A 27,728-nucleotide genomic window follows, 5' to 3' on the forward strand; every position below is an offset into this window, starting at 1 on the left:
ACATTTACTTTTTAAAAAAAGATTTAATTTTATTTATTTTTGGCTGCGTTGAGTCTTCGTTGCTGCACGCGGGCTTTCTGTATTTGCGGAGGGCAGGGGCTACTCTTCGTTGCGGTGAGCGGGCTTCTCCTTGCGGTGGCTTCTCTTTGTTGTGGAGCACGGGCTGTAGGCACATGGGCTCAGTAGTCGTGGCGCACGGGCTTAGTTGCTCCACGGCATGTAGGATCTTCCCAGACCAGGGATCGAACCCGTGTCCCCTGCACTGGCAGGCATATTCTTTTTTAAATTTTATTTATTTATTTATTTATTTGGCTCTGTTGGGTTTTCGTTGCTGTGCACGGGCTTTCTCTAGTTGTGGTGAGCGGGGGCTACTCTTCCTTGCGGTGCTCAGGCTTCTCATTGCGGTGGCTTCTCTTGTTGCGGAGCATGGGCTCTAGGCGTGCAGGCCTCAGTAGTTGTGGCACGCAGGCTCAGTAGTTGTGGCTCGCGGGCTCTAGAGTGCAGGCTCAGTAGTTGTGGTGCATGGGCTTAGTTGCTCCGTGGCATGTGGGATCTTCCCGGACCGGGGCTTGAACCCATGTCCCCTGCACTGGCAGGCAGATTCTTAACCACTGAGCCACCAGGGAAGCCCTGGCAGGCATATTCTTATCCACTGCGCCACCAGGGAAGTCCCTGGCCTTACATTTACGTCTTTAATCCATTCTGAGCTTATTTTTGTGTATGGTGTTAGGAAGTGTTCTAATTTCATTCTTTTACATATAGCTGTCCAGTTTCCCCAGCACCACTTATTGAAGAGGCTGTCTTTTCTCCACTGTATATTCTTGCCTCCTTTGTCAAAGATGAGGTGACCATATGTGCGTGGGTTTATCCATATTAATCTTATGCTTTTTTTCCTGTACTTTCGTTCTTTCCCCTCAGTCTTTATTAAGGATCATTTCTTTTGAGGTCTCTCATAGAGTTCACAATTCCTTCTTCATCTGTGTCTGGGCTGCTGTTAGACTTATTGAGTTTATAAGTTCAGTTAATGTATTTTTCAGTTCTAGAATTTTCATTTAATTATTTTTTTAGTTTACAGTTCTCTGTTGAAATTCTATTTGTCATCTACATTCTTAGTTATATTAATCATAATTATTTTCAAGCCTGGGTCTTATAACTCCACTCTATGAATCTCCTATAGAGATCTTTTTAAAATTAGACTTTTAATTTTGAGATAATTATAAATTCACATTAAGTTGCAAGAAATAATGGAGAGATTTTATGTGCCCTTTATCCAGTTACCCCCAATGGTGATATCCTGCAAAACTATAATGCAATATCACAACTAAGATACTGACATTGATATGATATTATTCCAATTTCCCCAGTTTTACTTGTACCTGTGTGTATATGCGTGCATGTGTGCCTGTGCGTGTGCATATGTTTATTTACTTCCATGCAATTTTATATGTGTAGGTCTATTGGCCCTTAAAATTTTTTTTTCTCTTGATTTTCAGTCATTCAGTTTTGTCTCCAGATATGTCTGATAATTTCTTATTGAATGCCAAACCTTGTGTAACAAAAATATGTGAGTTTGGATGATGTTATCTTCTCCAGAGAGACTTTACTTGCTGGAAAGGAAGAAACGCCCCTTGGAGATCTCTGCCCATGAATTTAAAATGAGAGTCAACACACTTAGGAGCCCTGAGCTTTTCCACATCAGCGGTCAGCTGTGCAGGTGCTGGCACGAAGCAGGTAGACAGCGGGATTTAACCAAGGTTGGACAGTGCCAGCTGAGTGGGACAGAGGGAGAGAGGGTGATTGTAAGTAAATCAGTGCAAGAGAGGACAAACAAGGCATATATGCCTGCAGCTTAATTTTGCTCAGTGGTAAGTAATTGAAAGCAATATATTAAAACAAATCTGGATTCATTCTGGAGTAGAATGTGGAAAGAACAGGAGTTTTACAGATTACTCGGTAGACTTGAAATATGGTTTTCCTATTTGAAGTGCTGCTTCCAGCTATACCCCCTGCTCCTTATGGGGTGAATTCCTCTTGTTGGAAGTTTGGGAAACTTTGGAAAAGTCTGAGAAAGCTGTTCTGCTGGTGTGACCCCCCCACCCTTTTACCCCTGACTGGTCCCCTGGCATTTCACAGGGACCATCTAAGGTCCAACTAAGAGCAGTGACAATATTGCTGGAGCAGGAGGGTGGAGGCTGTGCCCCTAAGATGGTGGGCACAGGGAGGGCTGAGGACCAGATCAAGACCTCTCAGGGTTGGGGTGGATGCTGGAGGGGTGGGTGGGGGTAGCAGACCCTGTCACCGAGTCAGTCTAGAGGCCACACGAGTCAGAGAGGTCCATGTAGACTGTGGGGAGGGGACGGGTTGAAATACAACAGGGCCGTCCCTCTCCCCTACCCCATCTCCCCAGGACCCCAAGGGAGGCAACACTCCGGGGGTCCAGGCAAGTAACTCAGGCATATTGGGTCTCAGGGAACAAGTCAGGGACCTGGTTCCCATAACTGGGGCACGAGGTGGGGATGAGGTGTTAGGAATGAGGCCAAAGCCCGGTTATCAGAACTAGGACACTTTCCATGAGGGACCTGTGTTCTTTACATCCTTCCTGCATAAATCCTGGGGAAAGGGGTGTGTCTACACCTGGGACCTGGCAGATCTTGGTTGGGGGGGCACAGGGGGGTTTGGGTGAGGCTTTGGGGCACCAAGGTGGCACCTGCTCTGGCTTTGCCTACTGCCCCGCCCCAAGTACTAGCCACCTCATTCCCTTCCGGCACCCCCAGGGTAGCCCCACCCTTGCAAGAAGAGCCTCAGAGTAAACATCATGTTTATTTTGAACATTCAAATTTACAGAAACAAAAAAGTAACAAAAACCATGACATATCATACACACACACACGCACACGCACGCACGCATGTTGCATCTCATGTCACTTTATGTACAAAATCAGGCAGGAGAAGGAGAGGGGGAGGCGGGTCTCCAGTAGGATGCACTAATTTCACAGTGTCCGACAGCTCGACATGCTCTCTCACTGCTCAGCCCGGGCCCATGCGAGCCCCTTCCCCACCCAGCAGGGTCGGGGGTGGTGCCAGGAGGAGGGGTTTAGAGTGGCAGGCAGCTGGGACAAAGAGGGTGAAGAGAATGAGTCCATCTCTGGGAGAGGTGTTCCTTCCCCAGTTTGCTCAGAGCAAGGGTGCTGGGAAATGTAGAAAAGGAGGGACCCATTTTGGGTGGGGGGGAACGGGGACTGGGGCCACTGCGTCATGGAGAGAGCACTGAATGCAGAGTCAGAAAGCCGGGTTCAGGTCTCCCAGTGTCCCGGCTGGGCGCCCCCAAACGCTGCTCACCCTCCCTGGGCCCTGGCATCCTCATCTGTAAAACGAGGGCTTTGGAGCCCTTCCTGCCCAAATCTGGGGTCCTAGGTCACGCACAATGGTGGCAAGGTGATCTGCCCCCTTGGGATGTTGATTAGGGGCACCATGTGCCACAAGGTGGGAAAACTGGCAGATAAGAGCTGTGAAGCACCTGGCGCAGGGCTGGGCCCAAAGCAGGGCTTTGAGAAATATCAACTTTCTCCCCTTCGCAGCCTGGGACTCTCAGGAGACGACCAGCTTCCTCTCCCCTTTCATCTCTCCTGGAAACTCCAGCTGGTGAGAGAAGGGCACCCCGCACAGGGACACGTTCCCTGAAGGGGCTGAGAACCCTCCCACGGCCTCACGCAAGGGGACCCTGGCCCTGGGGTCAGCCCACCCTGCACCTCTGTTCCTCTCGGTGGGGTGAATGGGGTCAGGAGCAATGGATGACCGAATCCCACTCCACAGACAGTGGTAGTGCCTTGTCCCCTCAGGCTGAGGGGTGGGTCCTGGGTGTCACCTGCCTTGGTTTGAAGTCTGGACTCCGTCACTTGCCACCCCGCATCTCTGTTCCTCTCGGTGGGGTGAATGGGGTCAGGAGCAATGGATGACCGAATCCCACTCCACAGACAGTGGTAGTGCCTTGTCCCCTCAGGCTGAGGGGTGGGTCCTGGGTGTCACCTGCCTTGGTTTGAAGTCTGGACTCCGTCACTTGCCACCCTGCATCTCTGTTCCTCTCGGTGGGGTGAATGGGGTCAGGAGCAATGGATGACCGAATCCCACTCCACAGACAGTGGTAGTGCCTTGTCCCCTCAGGCTGAGGGGTGGGTCCTGGGTGTCACCTGCCTTGGTTTGAAGTCTGGACTCCGTCACTTGCCACCCTGCATCTCTGTTCCTCTCGGTGGGGTGAATGGGGTCAGGAGCAATGGATGACCGAATCCCACTCCACAGACAGTGGTAGTGCCTTGTCCCCTCAGGCCGAGGGGTGGGTCCTGGGTGTCACCTGCCTTGGTTTGAAGTCTGGACTCCGTCACTTGCTGGCTGATTGACATGGGCAGGTTACTTAACCTCATTGGGTCTCAGTTTCTCTACTTGTATAATGGGGCTAAGAACATCCTAGCTTAGAACTGTTGTGAGAATAAATGAGTGGATCCCTGTGAGGTGCTCAGCATGAAGCCTGACACTTAAAAAGGGCATAACAGACATGGCTCCAGCCTCGTTTTCAGCCAGGAGGAGCTTGAGGCTGCACCTGAGCACCATTTCTCTTCCCCGTCTTTTTGGCTGTGCCTGGGAGCAGCTGAAGGTCAAAACTGGAGTCCAAACAGCAGGCGTTCGGCAAAGGTAAGAAGGATGGTCAGTAGATGAAGGGGGGGTGGGGGGGGGACTTCGGGGCGTTCATCTTTCTGGAATGGAAATGGGGATCCAGGCCACTCACCAATGGCCCAGACTCAGAGCCTACAAGTGTCTCCAGTTTGTTCCTGTTCCCTCTGGAGGGATGACCAGGGTGACTCAGCACAGGTCAGATGTCTCATGATCACCATGAGAAAGCATAAAGGACTTGGGCTGACGCCTCTGGGTGGGCTCAAGTGATCAAACAAGTTCTTTCACCTCCTTCTCAAGACCCTTTCTTTCCCCCAAGGCCTCCACAAAAGCTGTTCCCTTAAAAACAATAACAGAAACCCAATAAAACCCAGTGTCCCAGAAATCTAAGTTCCGAATTCCGCCGTCACCCCAGCAACAGCGTATGTCATTATGAGACGCTTGACCCCCGCACTGGGGCTGATGTCACTGGCTGTTACCGGGGCAACCCAGATCTCGGCAGGTTCTGGCTGAAGTGCACCATCACTCCTTCTAGGCTGGAGGGGCTGAAAGGTCTTTCTGTGCTCTTGAAATGGAAACGAGGATCTGGGGGCTGGAAGCAACAAGTTTTGGAAAAGCCTCCATGGCCCTGGGACCCACAGTCTGCAGCTCTTGCCTAGTGTCTCAGGCTAAGTGGACATGGGGAGCGGAGACAGGGACCCAAAAGGGGGGCAAAAAGCCACCAGTGCCCATCTGACTCAGGTAGCCAACAGCTGCCCAGACACCTGGTAGGTGACTGGCAAGGGGAGGGACACCTGTGTTCTCAGGTCTCCATTCCTGCCAGAGTGCCCGGGGATCACACCTCTCCTCCCCTACCTTCTGGGGGTGGGGGGTGGGAATGCCAAGATGTTTGTATGTTTCATAAAGGAAGGTGGGCCAGTGGGCATGTTGGAAAGCGTTCTGACCTCTCAAATATCCATTCTCTCAGGTATAGGCTGGACTCAAAGACTCTCATGGGCGGGCAGTAGGGTGTGGGGGAAAGAGCACTGGGTTCTAGTCCTGGCTCTGCTCCATTGTGCTGTGTGATCCTGTGCAAGTCACTTGCCCTCTCTGAGCTCTTCTCCATCTGTACAAGCAAGAGGTCAGACTGGGTGGCTTTTCTCAGCTCTGATATTCTTCTACTTTCTTGGGGGAGCTGGTGGGGACTCAAGGGTAGGAACCAGGAAGCCACCGGCCCTTTGAGACACTCAGATAGGCAAGGGTGCCAGGCTGGGGGAATCCAGAAGAGCTGATCTTTACAATCTGTGTATGAGGTTGGTCTGCTTTGACCCTTGCCCTTGCCCCTGACTCTTTGGAGCCAGCTTCTGACCCTGACGCAGCCTAGCCAGATCCCACCTGCTGCCCAGTCCCAGGACCTGCCCCTGCTGTGCCCCTCAGTCCTTAGGCAGGTTCTCAGGCTTGTCCCACACTATCCACCTGAAATCACAGACCATCTCACATTTGAGCTGGAGAGCTCTCAGAAATGACCGAAGCAAGGGCCTCAGTTCATAAATGAGGAAGGTCAGCCCGGAGAGGGCAGGGACTTACAGAAGACTACACGGCAGGTTAGCAGCAGGGCTGACCAGGAACCAAGCGCTCCTCCTCCTCATCCAGTGCTCTGCACACCACTCCATGCTTCTCCCTACCCTCTCGGCTTCTTCTTTCCATCCCCCAAAGGCTGCAGGGCCATGCAGAGCGGGTAGGTATTGTGGGTCCCCTGGGGCATGTGCCTCTGTTCCATGCTGTCCCCAGCCCAGGCTGAAGTGGCCCAGGCCCTGTCCTGGCTGCAGAAGGGGAGAGGTGACCATGCCAGTGGGCACAGCTGTGGATGGGCGCAAGGGGTGACTATGGCCCTTTGGCCTCCCGGAGTCTTGGTCCCTAACCCTCCAGGCTGGAGCTGGGAAGGGAATGTCCTGGAAATTGAGGTGGGGCTGGGCCAGGCATGGAACCAACATTCAAACCACTGCACATGAAGAAACAAGGAAAGAGGAGGAAGAGAGGGGTGCAGGTGGGGGTGGGGTGGGGGGAGAGGCTCCATCAAGATCCCACTGCCCTTGACCGGCAGCTGGTAGAAAGATAAAGGAGGGCTGAATCTGAGCCTCCCAGGGTTCTGCCATTCCCTCTCAGCTGGGGCACAGCTCTACAGCCTGTTATGGCCCCGAAGAGGAAGGGGACAGGCCTGTTGCATGGGGGACAAGAGGGCAGATAACCAGCCCTGCCGCTGAGAGTGGGCCCGTCCCCCATACACGGCCTCATGGGAGGAGCTGTGAGATCAGTGGAATCAGTTGTGGTTGACGGGCAGGGTGGGGTGGGAGGTGAGAGATGGCTCCACTCTAATGCCAGCGGCGGGGAAAAGCCGTGGGCACTGCTACGCACCCACTGCCAGGCCCTGCACTCACCCCAGGCTTGACCTGTTGACTTGAGCTGCTTGTCCTCATCCAAGTGGGATGAGGGGACAGTCATCAAGGGCAGGGCGTTCTGGAGGTGTGGGTGTAGGTGGCGGAAACGGGAGGCGTGGCCAGGAGCGGGGCAAGAAAGGAGGCCAGTATGTGGGTGGGCTGAGGAGGCAATGTGACCTCTCCCCGGAAGGCCCCCGAATTGGCAGGCAAGGGAGGGGCCCTGGACGAGGTGGCCCCTCATGCCTTGGCCCGTCCCTTGCAGACATCGAAGGTGGCCTTCGTTGCACCACCAAAGGCCTCCACCAGCTTGTCTTCCCAGGGGATGATGTTGCCCAGCAGTGGCCCCGTACAGTTGGCAATGCCCAGGACCTGGGCAGGTGTCAGGGTGTGGTCCCAGAGGTTAAACTGGGCAATGTCACCCACGAAGGCCTGGGTGGCATCAAACCGGCCACCTAGGGTATCCTGGACCAAAAGAGCAGAGAGAAAGAAGAGAGACATGGAGTGAGGGAGCAGAAGAGACAGGCAGGCACTCAGAGTCAACCCCCTATCCCTGCTGAAGTCCTACCCCCTCCAGGTTCTAGCCCCGCCCCTAGGTTCTAGCCCCTTGCGCAAGTCTCTGCTCTCTCTGGGTCTCACTCAGTCTGCCCATCTACAGAATGGCTGGGTCAGACTGAGTGCTCACTGCTGTGCTTTCAGGGACCCTCCGCCTACCCCTCCTCCTCAGGGGCCCTGAGTGGGTGGGATATCTAGCTGCATCCCACCCTGAGCCTTACCTGCTCTTGGCCCAGGATAAGGATCCCATGAGGCTTGATGGGGTGCCAGGCGGCCAGGTTCTCACCGGAGCCCCGCAGCTCTCCATCCTGGTAGGCAGACCACAGGCCGTCCCTTGTGGTCCAGGAGAGGCAGATGTGGTGCCAGCCATTGTCCTTCAGGCTCAGGGGCAGCTGGGCCACCTGAAAAGAGGTCCCCCAACCCCAGGTCAGAGGTGCCACAAGGCCCAAGGCTGGAGAAGTGGGATGGGGAATGGGGAGACCGGTGTCCCTCCTTCCAGGGACTGACCCAAGGCTTGACCCTCCCCTTCCTCCCAGCTCAGTGTCTTTCCGACCACTCTTTCCTCTTTCCCCACAATATATCAATATAATCAGGCAGCTTCACTCAGATCACAAGGGATTATTCAGTGTTGGTTTTCAGTTGTTTCTAGGTAGTTTATTCACTCTCTAACAGGCCTGCAAGGTCATGCAGGGCGGGAGCTGAATCTCACAAGCCTACCTTCCCCTGAATACCACACACAGTGCCTGGCACACAGCTGGGCTCAAGAAGTACTGGCAGTGGTAGAACAAGCCTTAGACTCAGAGGCCGGGCACTGCCAACCAACCCCCTGTGGGACCCTGGGGAGGCTGCTCTTTCCTCCCTGGGCTTTAGTCTCCTCATCGTAAAGTCAGGGGTTTGGGCAAAGGATGCAGCAAATATGCAGCCACCTCTGCCTCCTCCTCCACCCAAGGCAGACATGGCTAATCAATCATGAGCCTAGACTCACCCTAGGAACCTTCCTCATCAAAGTGCTCTCGGAAGCCACTGATGATTGATTAGAGTTGGCCTGTGATATGAAAGGTACTTGCTGCCTCTGGATTTGGGGCTCCCAAAGGGCTCTTTCATCTCCTAAGTTCTCTGAGATCACAATTTATTGCAGCATTCTCTGAGGCCTACTTGGTGCCAGGCCTTGTTCTGGACACTGAGGGTGTGGATCTGGTCCTGGTCATAAAATAAGCTGAGTCTGCACAGGAGGGAAGGACTTCAGGGACAATATTACAAGACAGAGTAACATGGGGGCCATTTGGGAGGTACAGAGGCTGTGAAGGCCCAGAGGGAGAGAGGGGTGTGGGAACAGAAGATGTGAAATCTAAACACATCTGGAAGTACAATGGACTCTGACAACTCCGCTGCAAGGCAAACCAAGTGGCGGGGGGCACAGCAGAGGCAAAGGCTTAGAGGTTGGAATAAAGTGAGAACTGTGAGTAGCTTGTGAGGTTGGTGCTCAAAAGGCCCCAGAAGTTCAGGGAATTGGGACCTGTCCAGGGTGCTGAATTCCTTTTACTAGAACTGAGTGCTAACCATGGGCAGAGCCAAAAATGGCAGCCAGGGGGTGTATGAAGGGAACCAGGAGGTAGGATCTAGATGTCATCCAGCTACCCTGGTGGTCTTAGGACCTACTGGGCTACAAGGGAAATTCACTGTCCCCCGGACCCATCTCCCTCCTCCTCCTCCAGGACACCCATGAAAGGCACCTCCTGCTAAGCAGGGTTCTCCTGGGTGTCAGCCACTCCTAGCAGCTCTCTGTGGCTGTGGCCTGGTCACAAGTGGGTGCAATATATGTTGCCTGCATTTTCAGGGAGTCTCAAAAGACCACCATGCCTGCAAGACCCAAAGCAATGTGGCAGGCTGGGGAAGATATTTGGGGGGAATGGGGTGATAAGATGCTCCCCTTCCTTCCCCCTTGATCACCATGCTCCTGCCACATCACGCCCCCCAGTCCCTCCACCTTGTCCTGCCCTGAAGCCAGGCTGGGGGAGGGGTGAGGGGGTGGGAGTCCTGGGCATGGGGGCAGATGGGTGACCCAAGGGCAGAACAGCGGAGGGGTTAAGAGGTGGTTTCTGGAGCCCAAGACCCCAATTCACATCATCACCCCTTCACCAGCTATGTGGCCAGGGTGCATTATTTGCCCTCACTGAGCCTCAGCTTTTCCATCTGCAAAATGGGGATAATAGGGTGTCCACCTCCTGGTGCAGTTGGGTCAAGGGTGATAATATGGGTAAAGTATTTACTAGCACAGGGCCTGGAATAATAAACATAGCTCACATTTATTGAAGTTTGTTAAATGCTAGGCTCTGCTCACAGGCCTTTACATGTATTTAAGCCATTTATTTCTCACCACAGCCCTATGAGGTAGACAGTGTTATCATTCTTGCTTTACAGATGAGGAAAGTGAGGCATGGAGAGGGTAAGTGACTAGTCTAAGGTCACACAGTGGGTAAGTGGCAGAACTAGGACTCACAGCCAGCATGCAGCCCAGAGCCTGACCATGGCACTGTCCTACTCACCACGTAGGGGAGGAGCACAGGGCTGGTTGCAGGGGGGAGGGGGGCAAGGAATCCACTAGCACTCCCTCCCGCCCTTCCTCCCTCCCTCCCCAGAGAGGTCCTTGGACATCACTTGCTTCTCTCTTTGTCCAGAAGAATGAGCAGGGCCCTGGGGGCAGACACTTCCAGCCCTGCTCCTATAGCTGCCTCGCTGGGGAAGTCTCTTAATCTCTGTCAGCCTCACATGCTCCTCTGTAAATGGCACACCACCACGGACAGCCTCTCTTGGACATCAGCTCCTCTTCCCAGCCCCAGGTCTGGCTTGTCTTGAATTCCCAAAACCCAGCCTGGCACACACCGGGCATTTCATGTGTGCTGATTCTGCTGAGCAGGAGAACTGGTTTGGGGCCCAGCACAGTACAGGTGCTCCTGAAAGGGCCCCCCCTGCCCCGCCCCCCCATCCCTCCCACTCGGCCCCCCGCTCACCTTGTCATTGATCAGCAGCTCCATGGGGTCATGGCCCGCCTCCAGCAGCACAATCTCGTTGGCCTGCCCAGGCACCGAGTAGGAGAAGGGGGTGCCCTGGCCAGTGCCGCCCGACCTGGACCGCAGCCACATGCAGACGCTGAAGGCGTAGAGCTCGGGCAGTGCCTTGCGCACGCGGGCGTACATGTAGTTGTTGCGGATGGGGATGCTGATCTTGAAGGCATCTGGGGGACTGTAGGCTGAGGACCCTGAGCGGGGTGAGCAAGGTGGACACGGCGGGGGTCAGTGGACACTGATGGGGGGTGGGCAGGGCATACTCCATGAGGGTTACTAGTCCCCTGGTAGCCCCAACTCGTCTATAAGCCTCTTAAGGGTGCTCCTCACAAAGGTTAAAAGATGAAAGGTCCCTGAGAGCTCATGAGTCCTAAATCCCCATCTTTCAGATGAGGAAAAGGAGGCCTGGGGAGAGGAAGTGAACTTCCAAGGTGACAGAGCAAGCCAGTGACAGCTGTGGAATGAGGAGCCAGGTCTCCTGACGCTCACACCTGTATACTGTCCAATATGTCATGTTTTTCTGACCCCCCGGTGGTGCCAGCCCCAGGTGTTAAACAAATGACAAAATTCTGATGTTGAAGGTGCTATTGTGGGGGTGGTTAAATGCATGGACTTTGGAGTCAGACCTGGTTTAAGGTCTAGATCCACTACTTACTGGCTGTGTGACCTTGGGCAAGTCACTTGACCTCTCTGAGCCTTATTTTCCTCAGCTGTGAAAGGGGGATAATAACAGTACCACCCCTGTATGGTCTGTGAAGATTAAACCAGCTGATGTATCAAGTACTTAGCCCACTCCCAGAATACAATAAGTGCCAGAAAATGCTAACTGTTAACAATAATGATAACGCTATCTCCCAATTATTCTTTCTTGTGTTTCACAGCCTCTTCCCCACCATCCCATCTAGCTTTAGCCTCTGGAGAGCATGAAAATGCTTTCCGAGTGAATCTGCCACCCTGAGGACCCGTCTGAGGACCAAGGTCTCGCCTGCCATGCCCTCTGTGGGGCTCAGGACCCACCGTGCTCCAGTTCCGCGACACGGTCCTGCAGGGCGTCCAGCTCCTTCTCCACTTCCTGCCGCTGCTGCTGGCTGCTGTGACTGAGGGCCACGCGCTCCTTCTCCAGCGCCAGCACCTTGGCCAGCAGCTGCCCCTCCAGCTCGTCCATCTTGGAGTGCAGGGTGGTGGGTACCACGGGCGCAGGGGCCGGGGCCGCTGAGAAGTTCACCCGGGCTGGAAGCTCCTGCTGCTCACGGGGCACAGAAAGGGACACACGCGGTCACTTGGAGGGAGGAAGGAAAGAGACAAAGGGCCCAGAGATGCCCACCACCCCTGCTGAGTGACCCCAGGTGAGCCTCAGCTTCCCCATATGTAAAATGGGATGGCAATACCAGCTTCAGGCAACAAATGTGTACTGGGTGTCTAGCAGGCTGTTTCCAGTGCTGATGCGTGATGGGGAGCTGAAAGCAGGCCGGCTCCTGCCCTCAGGACAGCTCAGCATATGCTGGGGTGGGGAGCTGGCAGTAGAGAGCTGTAATAGTCCCCTGGGTGGTCTAACGTGCAGTTGGGGTTGAGAGCCACTACTGAGTCCTTCATCATGGGCAGGCTATATCCCGATGGGTCCTTGAAGGGGTGGACTGTCTTAGTCTTCACTTAGTCACATGTCAAGCTTCTCTAAGGTGGTGCAAGGCTCTGTGTGAACACTGGGCAGACCCGGGGGGCACAAATCAGGGGCTTCTAGAACATTGCTCCAGCGCTGCGGCCATTCCAGGCTAGCATGTGGTTAAGATCACAGACTCTGGAGGCATACAGCCCAGGGTTCAAATCCAGCTCGAGAACCAACCTGCTGTGTGGCCTGGGGCAAATGCCTCCATCTCTCTGAACCCCTGGTTCCTCTCATGCAACACGGGACAACGGTTCCTATTTAGAAGGGTTGTGGGGATGATTACACGTGGTAAATGCCCATGAACAGAGACTATTTACTGCACTTCCTGTCTAGGGCAGCGTGTTCCAGGGTGGTCTCTGACACCCCCATCCTGCCCAGGATGAGGACAAAGTGTTTAGAGTCCCCCTTTTTCCTGTCTTAAGACCCCAGCGGGAAGGAGAACTGGGGCAGAAGCCAAGGCACCTCTCCTTCCCCCTCCCCTACTGGAGGAAGCCCCTTCTGGGGCGGAGGAAGGCAGGCGAGGCCGCAAGTCTTGACTCTGGGAGGAGGCAGCCTCTGGCAGACACATCACAGGAACGTGGGTAGGAAATCAATAATTCAGTGAGCTTCTAGGAGCCAAATTAGACCATCCCTGTCCCCTATCTCCCTTTTCCCCTCCTCCACGCTCCCTACTGACAGCCCAATGCTTCCTCACTGCCCAGGGGCCCTGGTGGTTCTCACTCCACCTGCCCTGGGCCCTGACCACAGGCTTAGCTCCAGACCTGAGCTCACTGAATTCTCATGATTCCTTCACCGAGCAAATATTCAGCGAGCACCTACTATGGGCTGGGCACTGCACCAGGTGCTGAAGAGACGGCCGAGGGCCCAACAGAAAACAAAGAGCACAGCCTAGCATTCCGTGAGTGCCACATGCCTGCAGGGATGGCCCCACAGCTCAGGGCAAGTACAGAAGACCCCTCCCAGCTTCACTGGCCCAATCCTGGCCTTGTTGGTCATTTGCTGTGTGACACTGGGCAGGTCCCTTAGCCTCTCTGAGCTCCATGTGATGAGGGGATAAATGTGTCCCCTGCTTCAAAGTGCTGGGGGTGGGGAGGGCAGTGCAGGCAGAGTGGCACTGCCATACTCAGCGCCTGAGAGAAGGGAGCGGCCACCACAGACAGTGACGTGACCTCGCACTGAGGAGTTGGAGGGACTGACACTTGGTTCCTCCACTCCACCCCAAGAACCGGGGCAGGTGGGCTAACCTCTCTGGTGTCATTTGTCCTCCTCTATAAAGTGGGGACTTGGAGTGCTCGGCTTGCGGGGCTGTGATCAGGGGAGCCCAAGCCTGGCCCGGCGTGGGCCACTTTATCCTCCACAGTGTCCCATGGGAGAGGACACAGCCACCCACCCATGCAGACGCCTGCTTTGGCCCACCAGGTGGGGAGGCCAGGTGAGGGGGGTGGGGCACGGATGGATGAGTTGCTCGGTACACCCGGCCCCACCCATTTTACACTAATCTTCACTTTCCACTATCCGGGGGGCTCCTTGTATGAATCCTGACTCCGGTGCTGACTAAACACAAAGCCTCAGTCTCCCCTTCTGTAAAACAGGGACAATGGGCCCCACTCTGTCCATCCACAGGACAGATGTAAGGATGGAACAGTGGAAGTAACAGGTCCTCGTGGACTGTAGAAGCAGAATGCACACTGTGAGGCTTGTTTACATCAGCTGATGGGGAGCTCGCTACCTCCACAATCTTCCCTTGACCACAGACAGCTTATGGAGCGAGAGGGCCAGCCACCCACTGCATCTGAGGCGACTGGACTGTCGGGAGACCTTGGGCTGAGGCAATTAGCTCATGGATTGCCTTCCACGTCAGCACTGGGAGGGCCGGGACTGGGTCTCCTCGGCCCCAGCACCATTCCAGCCTCACTTTCCCTCCTTCCACTGGGCCTAGCTGGGCATGAGGGGCACACCTCTGAAGAAGAGTGTACCAGGCCCACCCTCAGCACTTTCCATGTATTTACTCGTGAATCCTCACGGCCACTTGTTTTGGTTGGTACTCTTAGTGTCCCCATTTCACAGATGGGTCAACCGAGGCAGAAGTCCTTTTGAATTTTCTACAGGGATGGGGCTGGGCAAAGCTGACCTCTCTGGAGCCAAAGCCTTCTCTCTCTAGCAAAGCGTCCTCCTCCCTTGGAGCGAGAAGGACCTGCCAGGAAGGAACAGGACGTCAAGTGCTATTTACACAGATGCCGTTGCGAGGAGACACCGCGCAGGCCGAGGGAGGTGGGCACACAAGCTGTTCTTTTGTCAGAGCCGCCAGCTCTGCACGAAGGCTAGGGAGGAGGTGGGCTCACAGGATCCTGTGTGGCCCCCTCCCCACCCCAACGTCTGAATCAGAAGAACATGACTCCCCCCACTTTCCCATCTGCTGCGGGTGCGGGCTGTGCCGCGTGGGCTCTCGGCCTGATGCCAAGTGGGCCCCCATTACAAGAGGATAGGGAGACGATGATGCCATCACCCCACGAGGGTCCTGATGGGGGCTCGGAACCCACTCCTGTCGTGCTGGGAGTCCGGGGTGGGGTTTGGTGTAAGTATATGGGGCCTGGAGCCAGAGCCCAGCGTTCGGGTCCAGCTCAGGTAACGTGCCGGGCTCATTAGCACTCAGTAACAAGAGGCCAACAGAGGCAGCTGTCCTCCTTGCCACGCACTGCTTGCCAGGCCCTGCACTCCAGAAGCACTGTGCAAACATTCCACAACCCCTCTCGACAACCTGGGGAAGTAAGGAGGCCCACTTTACAGATGAGAGAACAGAGGCTCAGAGAGGTGAAGTCATCTGCCTGAGGTCACACAGCTGCAAAGTCGCAGACCCTGGACCCCAGTCCAGCCTCTTCTGATTCCAGAACCTGTTCCCATTCTTCACGCCTACCCTGACAGTTTGTTGGTCTGCCAAATGGGCACGGTGTCGGCTGCCCTGCCTCAAGGGCCAGCAGAAGAGGTTTTAGTGCCATGAGAAGGCTGGGAGGATCTGGCAGGTGGTGTCAGACCGTGCTGTGGGGCAGCTTCACAGAGGGGCCTGGATGCGAGGGACCTGCCTATGCAGGGTGGCTCTGAGGCTGGGGGCCGTGGGGAAGATCCTACCACCTTGTCCCCAGTAGGGACAGCTCCTTTCCTTGGGGGAGCAGAGGGAAGGTGCTGGATTTCAGGGTCAAGGTCCCACCCTCTGCAGAGCTCATCCCCGCCCAGACAGCACAAGGCCCAGCCCCAGGGGCAGCAGGGCAGGGTGGCAAGAGAGCAGGCCCGGCGGCAGCGGTGTGGGTCAGGCCTCCTATCTTCCAGATCTGCTCAGCCCCCAAGTCCTGTGTGAGTCTGCCCGGGCTCACACCCAGGCTCCACCAGCCCAGTGACCTTGTTATGCAAAGCTTGCATGCCTCGGTTTCCCCATCAGCAAAAAAAGGTACAAAAATAATATTATCTCATAGCATTGTAGTGAGAATTAAATAAGTTAATAGATACAATGCCCTGAGAGTTGGCACATGAAGTGCTACGTGTCAGTTATTATTATGGTTATTACTACTTAAACATGTATGTTTAATACTACTGAAACATCTCTTAAAGGAGCCTCCCCTCCACCTCCACCCATAAAATTTTTTTTTAATCATTATATTGAGAAAAAAAGCAAGTTACAGAAGAACAGTTAGATGCCATTCACACAAAGTTGCAAAAATTCAAAACTAGATCATGTATATATAAAAGCAAGAAGGAATGCACGGAGAGATAAACACAAATTCGGGCCAGTGGTGACCCTCTGCCACCTGAGGGGGACCCTGAGGGGCATCAGCTGGTTGCAACTCTTCTGGGTCTTGAGCCTGGGTGGGGACCTGGATGGTAGTCTTTATACCTTTGTGTATCTCTGAGGTACTTCACAATAAATTTCTTTTAACAAACGGGGGAAAAATCCGAAAGCAGAGTCTCTGAGTGTGGAATCTAACCCTGAATCTGAACCATAGCCTCACTCGGCTCCTGCGTCCCCCACCCCAGCCCAGGCCACCATCACGAGGCTCCGGCTCTGGCCCTCCTCCACACAGTAGCCAGAGGCAGGCACCTAATTGCAAATCCAAGCAGGTTGCTTGAAATCCTTCAAGAGCTCCCTTCTCCCACCAATAAATATCCTGCCCCTCTAATCTCAGCCCTTATGCACCCCCAGAGGCTACACTTCATTCCGACTGAAAGTCCCCAGCTCCCTCTCACCCTAGGGCCTCCGCACATGCTGTTCCTTCTGCCAAGAACACTCTTCCCACCCCCATCCCACCTCCTCTGGCCAACGCCTCCTCACCCTCCAGATGGCAGCTTCCCTGACGCCTCAGCTAAGATGTGCCAAAGGGAAAGGGAAAGAGGGTGTCTCTGGAGGAACTGCGAGTCCTCACTCACTCATTAATTCACTCATTCATTCATTTATTCATCCATCTGTCAACATGTGCTGTGGCAACACGATGCCATGGGTACCAGCATGACTCTCAGGTCAGACAGGCCCGTGTCATTCCCAGGCTCCCCCACTTACTGGATCTGTGGCCCTGGGCAAGCTGCTCAACTCCTTTGACCCTCGGTTTCCTCAAATGTAAAATGGGGATAATAATAGTATCTACATCTTAGGATATACATAATGACAAAATGAAAAAATATGTAAAGCCTGGCATATAAAAATGGCTGATAAAGAGTCATAACCATTATTATTACCTGCTATTATTGAGAGGCAGGAGAGCATAGTGAGTAGTAACTCTGTGGATGTGGGCCCTGGAGCCAGACTGCCAAGGATTGAAATCCCAGCTGAGTGGGATTTCAAGGTTCTTAACCTCTCCGAGCCTCAGTTCTTAAGCAAGGTTCTTAACCTCTCTGGCCAAGGTTCTTACCTCTCTGAGCCTCGGTTTTCTCATCTGTGAAATGGGGAGAGTAACGGTCCCACGGTTCTCATGGGACTAAGTTGTAAGGCCCTTAGAACAGGCTGGCACAGAGGGCGCGCTCAGCCCTGATGCCTCTTTCTAAGTGCCAGGTGCTGTGTCTCCCTAGGCAAATAAGGCCCGCGCCTGCCACAGCAGTGCTCTCAGCTGGGCGGGAGGCTGTCTGGGAGCTGTGACAGGGACAGCACCTGCAAGAAGCTCTCTGTGGGGCGGCGGGGGCATGGTGAGTCGGAGAAGGCCTCTCAGAGGGGCTGCTCTGCTCCCGCCTTCCTCCCCAGGAGCTGGCCCAGCGGGCTGCTCTGTCTCCATCTAACCCTGGCAGGGAAGGGGCAGGAGAGCAGGTGGCAGAGGCCGGACTGATCTTTGTCCTGGTCCTCACTGCCAATTTGCAGCTGGAATGGAAAGAAGACAAATGGACCTCTGTGCACCAAGGGTGCCAGGTCAGGGCGGTCGGTGTGTGGGAGGGGAGGAGGCCGGGAGAAGGGGAGATGGCTCCCAGAGGGTGTGCCCATACACCCTCCTGGGCTCTGAGGCCCCAGAGCAAGTGACAAGGCACCCCAACCCCAGGCCCCTTCTCCTCTCCCTTCAAGTACTCCCCGTCAAGCTGCCACAAAATTCTCTCTTAGGCCCTGCCTGCCCACACACCTTCTGGGCTCTGGCCAAGAATCTGCAGCAGAGACTGAGGACCCCACCCTCAGCCCATTTTCATAGAAAATCCTGGCTGTCATCTTGGCTCAGTTCTGCCGTGCTGTGTGGCCTTGGGCAAGTCACTCAGCCTCTCTGAGCCTCAGCTTCCCCTGGAGTCAAACGAGGGGTGTGGGGGGGCACCTAAGAGCTTCTGCTTCGGGTTGGCTGCCTCGATCTCTGTCCCAAGTTCAGCGGGGATCACGTGCCCGACTGTCCTGGGGAAATCCAATGGCATTGTCACTCGGGGGGGTGGGGGGGCGCCAGCCCCTGATCTCGGTCCACCTCCCACAGGCAAGGACTTCACAAAATGGCCAACACATATGAGAAAAGGTGCTCAACATCATGAGTCATCAGAGAAATACAAATTAAAACCACAGCGAGTTCACTACACACCCACCAGAACGGGGAGTGTCTTTAAAATGACCATAGCAAGGTTGACAAGCTTCACAGCAGGTGGGTGTGCAAACACTCACTGCCACTTTGGAAAAGCGTTTGGCAGAAACTCCTAATGCTAAATATATGCCTCTCCTGGGACCCAAGCATCCCACTCCTGGGGATACATACAGAAGAAATGAGGACTTTTAGCCAACCAGAGACATCACGAGTACATTCGCGGCAGCTTTATCTGTAATAACCCCAAACCAGAAACAACCCAAATGTCCATCCACAGAAGAATAGGTAAATAAATTAAGGTATCTCCACACATTGAAACACTACACAGCACTGAAAAATAACAAACCACAGACACACACACCACGACTGAAGGTCAATGTTGAAAGAGAACACCAGACACAAAGGGGTGCAGCTTCTCTGAGTCGATCTGAGTGACGTTCAAACACAGAGAAAACTGACCTACAGTGACAGAAACTGGAACGGTGGTACCTCTGGGGAAGTATGGACTTTGGGGTCACAAAGGAGCCTTCTGGGGTGCCAGAAATGTCCTCTTATCTGGGTGGTGCTTTCATGGGTGCAGCCATACATAAATTTTCACTGAGCTGTACGCTTAAGATTTGTGTCTTTTTAAAGTAAGATATGTGAGCTCTTACGTATATTGAATGTAAGATATACCTTAAAAAAAAAAAAAAGCCCCACAGGTAAGTCCCTGTCTTCCGCCCAAGCGGCTCTTGCCAGGCTTGGAACGGCAGGAAGGGTCTCCTCTCCCAGGCGAAGGCCTGCCAGGGATGAGAGGCCTCCAGGGCACAGGATGACAGAGAAAGAGGGGTTCTCTGGGTGTCCTGCCCACGCTTCCATCTGACTGATGGGGAAACAGGATCAGAGAGAAGAAGGAATTTTCTGAGGTCACGGTGAGCAGGTGGCAGAGCTGGGGTTTTTTAAAACCAAGGTTTCTTGCTAGAATGCAGCTTCCACACTGGCAGGGGTAGGGGTTAAGGGCTTCTCAGTATGGGTGCCCCACCTATAGATGGGCGCTGGCCAGCCACAGGGAGAGGGGCCATCGGGGTCTGCAGGTGGCCTAGAGGGCACTAGGTTCCACGTCCTCCAACAAAAGGCCGATGGGCAGAAGCTCTCTCACTGGACTCTGCTGGCCCCCTTTTTTTTTTTTTTTTAATTTATTTATTTTTGGCTGTGTTGGGTCTTCATTGCTGCGCGTGGGCTTTTCTAGTTACAGTGAGCGGGGGCTACTCTTCGTTGCAGTGCGCGGGCTTCTCATTGCAGTGGCTTCTCTCGTTGCAGAGCATGGGCTCTAGGCGCGTGGGCTTCAGTAGTTGCGGCCCACGGGCTCAGTAGTTGTGACTCACGGGCTCTAGAGCACAGGCTCAGTAGTTGTGGCGCACGGGCTTAGTTGCTACGTGGCATGTGGGATCTTCCCGGACCAGGGCTCGAACCCGTGTCCCCTGCATTGGCAGGCGGATTCTCAACCACTGCGCCACCAGGGAAGCCCTCTGCTGGCCCCTTTTGTGGCCAAAGAGGCAGGATCAAGGGAACCAGCCCCCACAGAGCAGAAGCTTCCAGGATGGGCAGGAATGTAAGAGGAAAAAGCAACCAATGGACTTTTAAAAAGGCACCAAAATATTCTATAATCCACTTTGTTTATCTGCAGACCCCCCTGAGGAACTGGCGGTCTGAGAGTGTGTGGCTGGGGAGTCGGGGGCCACATAAACACGGAACCTCCATACTCCCCACCGCAATTCCTAATCAGGAAACATCTGCCCAAGAACTCAGAATTTAGAGCCCAAAGGGCCCAGACCAAACCCAGCCCCTCCTAACCATTTTACAGATAAAAAAAATGAGGCCCAGAGAGAGAAAGTGATTAGCCTAAAGTCACAAGCAAGAAGAACTCAACTTTATGCCACCCAGCCTTCCTATTTCAGTGAATATTTAGAGCTGCAAGGTGTTTAGGGAGCATCTGCCCACTGTATCATTTTATGAAGGGGAAACAGAAACCGGGGGCGGGGAGGACAGGAGGTGATTTGTCTGGCTCTGGTTCCTCCAGACTCTATGTGCCTCCATTTCTTTACCCGTAAGATGGGAATGCATACAGCCTGCTTCATAGGTCTGAAGACTGAATAAGCTAACACGTACACAGTAAGTGCCTAATAAATGTTACTTGTTGTTATTATTTATTGTTTTCAGCCTCCTGATTATCTTGCCAGCCAGCATGATGAGCCTTTGAGAACTGGCCTTCATCACTCTCGTTTTATATGCTCTGAGGCAGAACATATAGACATGGTCCAGGGCACTATCCAACAAGAGGCACTTCCCTCACCTGTCTTTCTCACTCTCCTGAAGATAGGTGAGGTCTGACCCCTCCAGATGGATCTAGAGTTAATGATGAAGAACAAGGGCTCTGGAGCCAAACACTGACAGGGTCAGATCCAGATTCCAACGCTGTGTGAACTTGGGCCAGTTTCTTAACCTCTCTGAACGTTGGTTTCTTCATCTGTAAAAGGGGGATAGAATAGTACCTTCCTCATGGAGATTTTATCAGGATTAAATGAGATAACGAACAGTACCTGACACATGGTAAGTGCTCAGGAAGCATGAGCTATAATTGTTATTAAGTCCAGGAGCCTCTGCGACCATCATCAGGGTGTTCCTTTTCATGGCTTCCACCCCAAGATGAGGGGAGGCAACTAGCTTGCCAGGCAGGATTAAGAATGTGATTTATGTCAAAAAATTGCTGCTTAAATCTATCTTGAAATTTCATTTTACACATAAATTAGTGCAAAAACAGAACACTGTAACATGCATACATGGCTGGTTGCCACATAAGTGGTCCTTTTGAAAAGTGGTTTTTGGCCACAGCCATAAAAGTCAATAGCATCTGACCCAGTAATACCACTCCTGGGAATTCAGCCTAAAGAAATACTTCAACAGACTTAAAAAGAAAAAAACAAACAACTATCTGCATGAAATCGATCCTGCAATGAGCATCTAGAAGCAAAAATAATCAGAAACAACCTACATCTCCAGCAACAGGAGACAGTCAAAGGATTGATGGATGGTGGAGCCTGAGTTGGATCCCAGGATATTATGGCCATCATTAAAATGGTAATTACCAGCAATCCAGCGACTCAGGAACAATGTCTACACCTGGATAAAGGACCAAAAGGGGGGCTGCAAAAACGAATAAAATGGTGGAATTAAATATAATTCCCCCTGAAATCTTTTGACATTTTTTCAATTAACAACAAAAATAACAACAAAGATAAAAACATAGAAGACAAACAATTTCTCCTAAGCCCTCAAATGTGACTCCAACTTGAGGCCTGTGGAGAGAGGGTGGGCGAGGGGGACCTTTCCTCTCCTTTGGTAGTCAGCCCAGTGGGGTGGGGAAGGGAGTGATGCAGAGAGGTGGGCAGCGGTGTGCTGAGATGTGCAGGGGTGGGGGTAGGAAGGAGACAGAGGGTGATCAGGGAAGGCCTCTAGGAGGAGGTGTACTCAGAGCAGACTTAAATGATGAGTATGGATATGCTGGGGGTCATCTAGGCAGAAGAAGAAGAAACTGGGAGATGGGCCAGATACAAAATGGCAGCCTGGGGGCAGGCTGAGTTTGCACCACAGGGGAGCCCTACGGGGTGGGCTTAAGGAAGATCCCTGGGGCTGCCTGGAGGAGGATGGATAGAGGGGTGTGCCTGGGCAGGTGGGAGACCAGCAAGGAGGCTGCTGCAAGGAGCCGTGGAGAGATGAGGCCGACTGAAAGGGGGAGGGGAGGGGAGGAGCCAAGTATGGCTTCTCAGAGCGCACCTGAGTTCAGGCTGGGACATGATGAAGGTAGGGGGCTGGCGGGACATCCAGAGGGAGGTGCTCAGGAAGCAGTTGGATCTATTGGTCTGAAGCTTGGAGAGAAACCTGGGCTGGAGACGAAGTTGGTTTGGGGCATCACGGTGGAATGGTGTTGGAAAGCCTCAGGGTGTGGCTGAGTTCACCCAGGGAAAGTGAGAGGAAGGCCAGGAGGGGCGCACGTGTTACAGGAGGAGGACCCAACAGGGGACAGAGAAGCAGAGAGGGTGGAGGGGCAGGTGAGAGGTACCTAGAAGCCAACCGCGTGGAGATTTGTAGGAGGGGATGGTCAACGGGGTCAGATGTTGGAGAGGGGTCCAGAAAGACAAGGACTGAAACATTCCCGTTCAATTTATCAACTGTGGTGACGTCACCACGAGCACTTTCAGTGTACCAAAGTGGGAGAGAGACTAGTGGTGAGAAAGCACACCCTGAAAACCTGGGGGCATCCTTCTGAGGCTTTTGGATGAGAAGGGAAGGGAAAAACTAGTCAGTGGCTAAAAGGTGCAAGGGGTCCAGCTGAGACCAGTAGTCTGACCCCGAGTCTGTTGGGCTCCAGACCCTGACCCCTGCCAAACACCCCAAAGAGACTGGCTCTGGTGGCTGCCAGGCTCAGAAGGACAGGCCGCCCCTCCACATCCACTGCACTCAGAAAGCAGAAGGAGTGTGTATAGGGGAGCAGGACCCCCCCACCTAGGAGGCCGACCTGGTGCCAAATCCCAGCCACCAGGATACCCCCAACCTCAGCGGGCTAACCGGAGGGGAGCCCACCCTGCCAAATGCACAGGTGCAGGTCCAGGGCAAGCCCAGCCCTGCCAGCCCCAGACATGGGAGGAACCACGGGTGCCATCTGGGTGTGGGGGCAGGGACTAGGGCAGGCAAGGGGAAGTTTATTGAAGACCAGATCTTTTTTTTTTTACATTAATAAAATCTATTTCTAAAAGGAGGATTTGTTCCCATTTTAAATCTTGGCTATTTAAAAAATTAGTAATATTAGAGCTTAATGTTAAAAATAGCAATCACTCAAGTTGATTGAGCATACCTCTGCCGGACACTGTTCTGGGCCCTTCAAAAAGATTAACTCACTTCATCCTCCTAACACTCCAGTGAGGTAGGTGCTAATACTGTCCCCATTTTACAGGTGAGGAAACTGAGACTTCCCTTCACTGTTGACTTTCCATATTTCCCTGATTATTTTCCTGCTCTCAGCTCTCATCCTAGGAATCCCCAGAGCTGGAGTGGGAAAAGGGATGCTGCCGGCAGGTAAGACTCTGGGCTTTCCTCCTGTCTCTGTCACTCACCTTAGGAGGTCTCTGAGCCCCAGGTTTGGGGTTGGCTGTGATGGCTGCCTGGCTGTGCTCTGACATCCTGCGGGGTGGGTGCTGACACCAACACGGACTTTCTGGAGGGCCACTGGGCCATGGGCATGGCCAACCTTCCATACCAGCAGCGTCTTCTGTGCTACTTGGCCAGGGATGTAACTGAGAAAGCCATGGAGCGGGAGGAGTCCCTGTCTTTCCTTCCTTCCAGCCATTCTCTTCCCTTTGACAGCTGCACTCAGTTTCGAGGGAGGTAATAAAGGGGGCAGCTGGTGCTATGGCCTCTTTCTCCCCCCTCTTCCATGGATCTAGTTTTGTTGCTAACCCCCTTCCCTGCAGTCTGGAAGTCGTGGATGGCTGCGGGTGGTCAGTGTCTCCCAGACGTCTGTCCTGCCTAGTGTGTCCAGCTTCCCCTCCAGGTGGCCCCAAATAAGTTCTCACAGGGAGGTAGGGGTCTGGCAGCTTCAAAGGAGAAATGGCTGGTCCAGGATCACAGGACAGCCAAGAGCGGATTCCCCCTGTTGGACCCCTTGTGTCTGACCCTGAGCCTGGGCCAGGAACATCTGAAAAAGGTGAGTGGAGGGGGAGAGACCCAGGTGGGACCCTATTCTCCACTCAGCCCCCACTCCACAGCTGCCGGCTTCCAGGCATCTTGTCTGGGCTACCACCATCTGAGCTCCTGCTATCAAGTCCGTGGTCCGAGCCCAGGTGGGGGGCTTAGGGGTGGAGGCGGTGGGGGGCTTAGGGGTGGAGGCGGTGAGGGGCACCCACGTTTGGCTTATGAGACACTGTTCCCTGCTCTTCCGCAGGAGAGGAGGACCCCGAGTCCCTTGGACAGCGCTCCTATCTTCTGACCATAGGGACTGAGTGTGTGGCTGGTGCTGCTTTGGGGGTGTCTCAAAGAAGGAAATAAAACGGACATTTAACGAGGTCCTAGTACGTGCCTAGCATTTTCACGTACCTACATTTTCATCAATCCACACTACAGGTGGACACCGTTATACCCATTTTACAGACTCGGAAACTGAGGCTTACAGAAGAAAAAGGATCGGGAGCGAGCCTTTCCCGTGCGCCTCCTGTGCCTTAGTCACAGTGTCAGTCTCCGGCCTGGGTGCGCTACCGGACTCCTCCCTTCTCCCCCTGGGAGGCAGGACCAACCATCCCCTTTGCACAGACGGAAACCCGAGGCTCCGAGACTCGCGGGGGCTCCCCAGGGTCCCTCAGCCAGCGGTGGCGGCGGGACCCCGGGACGCCCTCGACTCCCTCGAGCGGCCCCTCCCATCCCCCGGCCAGGTCCCGACGGCGCGCGGGGCGGCGCTCACCTCGATGCGGTCGATGCGGTCCCGGAGGGCGCGCACGGCGTCCTCCAGCTCGAGGATGAGCGCGGGCGAGTCCCAGGGCCCGTCTGCCATGGCGTCGCGGCGGGGCCCGGCGTCCTGGAGGCCGCGCGGCAGGCCGCTCTCGCAGCGGCCCAGCTTGCCGGTGAGCTCGCGGATGGTGTCCTGGTCGGCGCGGATGCGCGCTTCCTGCTGCAGCGCCGTCTGGCGTAGCTGCGCGGCCGTGCTCTGCAGCAGCAGCAGCTCCTCGCGCTCGCTCGGCGCCGCGTCCCCCTGCTCGGCCCCCGACGGGCAGGCAGCCGCCAGCGGCGTGCACAGGAAGCGGCTGAAGAGGGGCACGGGCGGCAGCGGGTGCGCGCTGGCCGCCGGAGCCCCGGGCAGCGCTGGGGGCCCGGCCGAGCCGCCCGCGCCGTGCAGCGCGCTTAGGCTGCGCTGCGGACCCGGGGACGCGGCGGCGCCCGAGGCGGCCGAGGCGTTGTCGGCGCCACCGGGCAGCGCCCGCGCCGGGCTGGCCGCCAGGGGCACGCTGGCGATGATGCAGATGACGGCACCGAGGAACGCCAGCATGCCCGCGGCCAGCAGCACGGCCAGGAACTTCAGCGTGAGGCGGGCGGCGGGGGCACCCGAGGCCCCCGGCAGGCGCGGCGGCGGGGTCGGGGCGCGGGGCCCGGGCGCGTGTGGCCGAGCGGGGCCGGAGCGGGAGCGGAAGGAGCCGGAGCCAAAGCTGTTGCCGCGGCCGCTGCTGCCGCCGCTCTGAGCCCGGGAAGCGCGAGGAGGAGAAGGCGACGGGCGGCGGGGAGGGGGAGCTGGCGCGGCGGCCCCGCCCCTCCGGCTCCTCCGGGCCGGCCCAGCCCCGCACCAGTTCCGTGCCGGGCGCCGAGTGGGGGCGCTGCCCGGGATGCGGCGAGAGCCTTATCCGCTGCCGTCACCGCGCAGAGGGCGGCGACCCGCTGGCCGGGCGGCGGGACTCCCGGGCGACCCCCACCCCACCCCACCTGTGCTCTGGCCCCCTCCCGGAACCCATGATGCCGCCTGCTACCTTGCGGAGAGCTTTTCTCCGCGTCGGGCTCTGTGCTGAGGGAGCCAGGAGCTTGCTTACAATTAAGCCTCACCGTGGACACACTCACAGTACAAATGAGGAAACTGAGGCCCACAGGGGTCAGGTCGCTGTCCAAGATCACGCGGCTAGTATGCGCCGGAGCAGCATTTGAGCTCAGGCGCATCTGACTGGACCCAGACTACGGAATGGAGCTGGGGTGGGCGTGGGGAGAACAAGGAAAGAGGCCCGTGCTGGGGGCAGGGGACTGGAGATTTTGATCCAACCTCTAGTTATACTATGGCCACCTGCCTGTCATTTCCCACCGCCAACTCCCTGAAGGAGCAGAGGTCACTCCCCTTCAAAAAAAAAAAAAATCTTCCTGTGATTTCAGAGGGCAGCAGAAGTTCCCTCCTCTGAATCTTTGGGAGCACAGAACATCGAGGGACCCAGAGAAGACCTCTCTCCCCACTGCGGACTACATTAGCATGGCAAGACCCTGGTGGGCATGTGGATCAGGCAGTGGCAGGAACAAGCAGGCGTGGGAGAGGGCTCTGGTGTGGGGGTGATGCAGGAGCCTTTTACTTTCTCCTGTCAAAAAAGTCTATATATATTTTGCTGCAAATTAAAAATTAAAAATGTTTAAAAAAATTCTACCATCCTTCACAATCCAGCTCCATCTCCAATTTTCCACAAGGCATCTTCTGACCAGCATGGGTTCCCAGAGCTGGAAGGGTGTTCGGAAGGCTGGGACAGAGGAGAGGGGCTATGGCTCGTGGGAGCACTGGCCACGGCCACACCCAGGCCTGTCAAACCTTCCAAGCCTGCATTCTTGACTTGAAGGGAAGGCTCACCCTGGGGCTCTGGACCACCATGGCTGCCGTGTGGTCTCTGCAGAGTGGTGGGGAGAGACCAGAACATTTCTCAGGAGGCAACAGCCCTGGGAGACCCTGTTTGGCTATGGGGATCCTGCCCAGTGGTCCCTGGGCACATGTTCCACACACCCAACCCCACCCCCAGCCTCAGGATAATGCCTGCCCTGCTTACCTGATCTCTGGGAATCAAAGGTTACCTGAGTTGTAAAGTAGGAGCAAATCAAATGCCAGCTCTGTACACGATGAGCCCCCAGAGCCGTATGTGCGTGCGTGTGAGTTAATACTCATTGGAGCAGTGACCTGGAAACCTGCCAAACAGCACAGCTCGGAGGAAGCGCCTCCCCGATGGAGAGGTGGGCCAGGATCTCTGAAGGTGAAGGCAGGCAGTAGGGGGGCTGTGAAGTCCTTCAGGTGCATGAGGCATCGGGACTCCTGGTGCATCTACGTGTGTTCTGTGAAGACAGAAGCACACACATTACATCCTGGAAGGACAGAGGAGGCCAGGAGAGGGGACTGCTGCCAAGAGCAGCAAAGCCTCTGTGGCTTGGGTACCAAATGGTGCCACCTTTATGTGAGCTGCCCCATGAGAGATGGACAGCAGTTGGATAAGTGGGTCCAGAGACTGGAGCTGAATTTTGTTTAAACTGATTTGTTTATCCCCTAGAATGACTTTTTTTTTTGTGGCTGCGCTGGGTCTTAGTTGCGGCATGTGGGATCTTTAGTTGCGGCATGTGGGATCTTTAGTTGTGGCATACATGCAGGATCTAGTTCCCCAACCAGGGATCGAACCCAGGCCCCCTGCATTGGGAGCACGGAGTCTTACCCACTGGACCACCAGGGAAGTCCCTAGAATGACTTTTTAAATCTATGATATGAACACGTCACGCTCCTGCTTACAAACCTATTACTGGCTCCCCATCCCCATCC

The 27,728-nt window shown here is 54.9% G+C and overlaps 1 protein-coding gene across 1 annotated transcript; it reads right to left on the reverse strand.

The window, feature by feature from the left end:
- Nucleotides 1-3,911: 3,911 nt before the first annotated feature.
- Nucleotides 3,912-26,801, reverse strand: NPTXR (neuronal pentraxin receptor). Its single transcript, XM_036867478.1, has 7 exons — nt 26,781-26,801; nt 26,003-26,128; nt 24,876-25,802; nt 11,717-11,942; nt 10,646-10,893; nt 7,856-8,035; nt 3,912-7,544 (listed from the first exon to the last, which is right to left on the reverse strand). The coding sequence occupies exons 1-7, from the start codon at nt 26,799-26,801 to the stop codon at nt 7,320-7,322; spliced, it is 1,953 nt and encodes a 650-aa protein (XP_036723373.1). The 3' UTR covers nt 3,912-7,319.
- Nucleotides 26,802-27,728: the final 927 nt, after the last annotated feature.

Source organism: Balaenoptera musculus, chromosome 10, assembly GCF_009873245.2.
Source record: "Balaenoptera musculus isolate JJ_BM4_2016_0621 chromosome 10, mBalMus1.pri.v3, whole genome shotgun sequence".
Taxonomy (NCBI): domain Eukaryota; kingdom Metazoa; phylum Chordata; class Mammalia; order Artiodactyla; family Balaenopteridae; genus Balaenoptera; species Balaenoptera musculus.

What these genes read in the sequence shown, in the direction of transcription:
- NPTXR (XM_036867478.1), bottom strand. Translation starts at nt 26,801, where the DNA reads ATGGTGGTCCAGAGCCCCAGG. An exon ending in GTACTGTGAGTGTGTCCACG is followed by an intron (nt 25,803 to 26,002) that starts GTGAGGCTTAAT and finishes GGCAGCGGATAA; the next exon opens with GGCTCTCGCCGCATCCCGGG. An exon ending in TTATCCTGGGCCAAGAGCAG is followed by an intron (nt 7,545 to 7,855) that starts GTAAGGCTCAGG and finishes CTTTTGGTCCAG; the next exon opens with GATACCCTAGGTGGCCGGTT.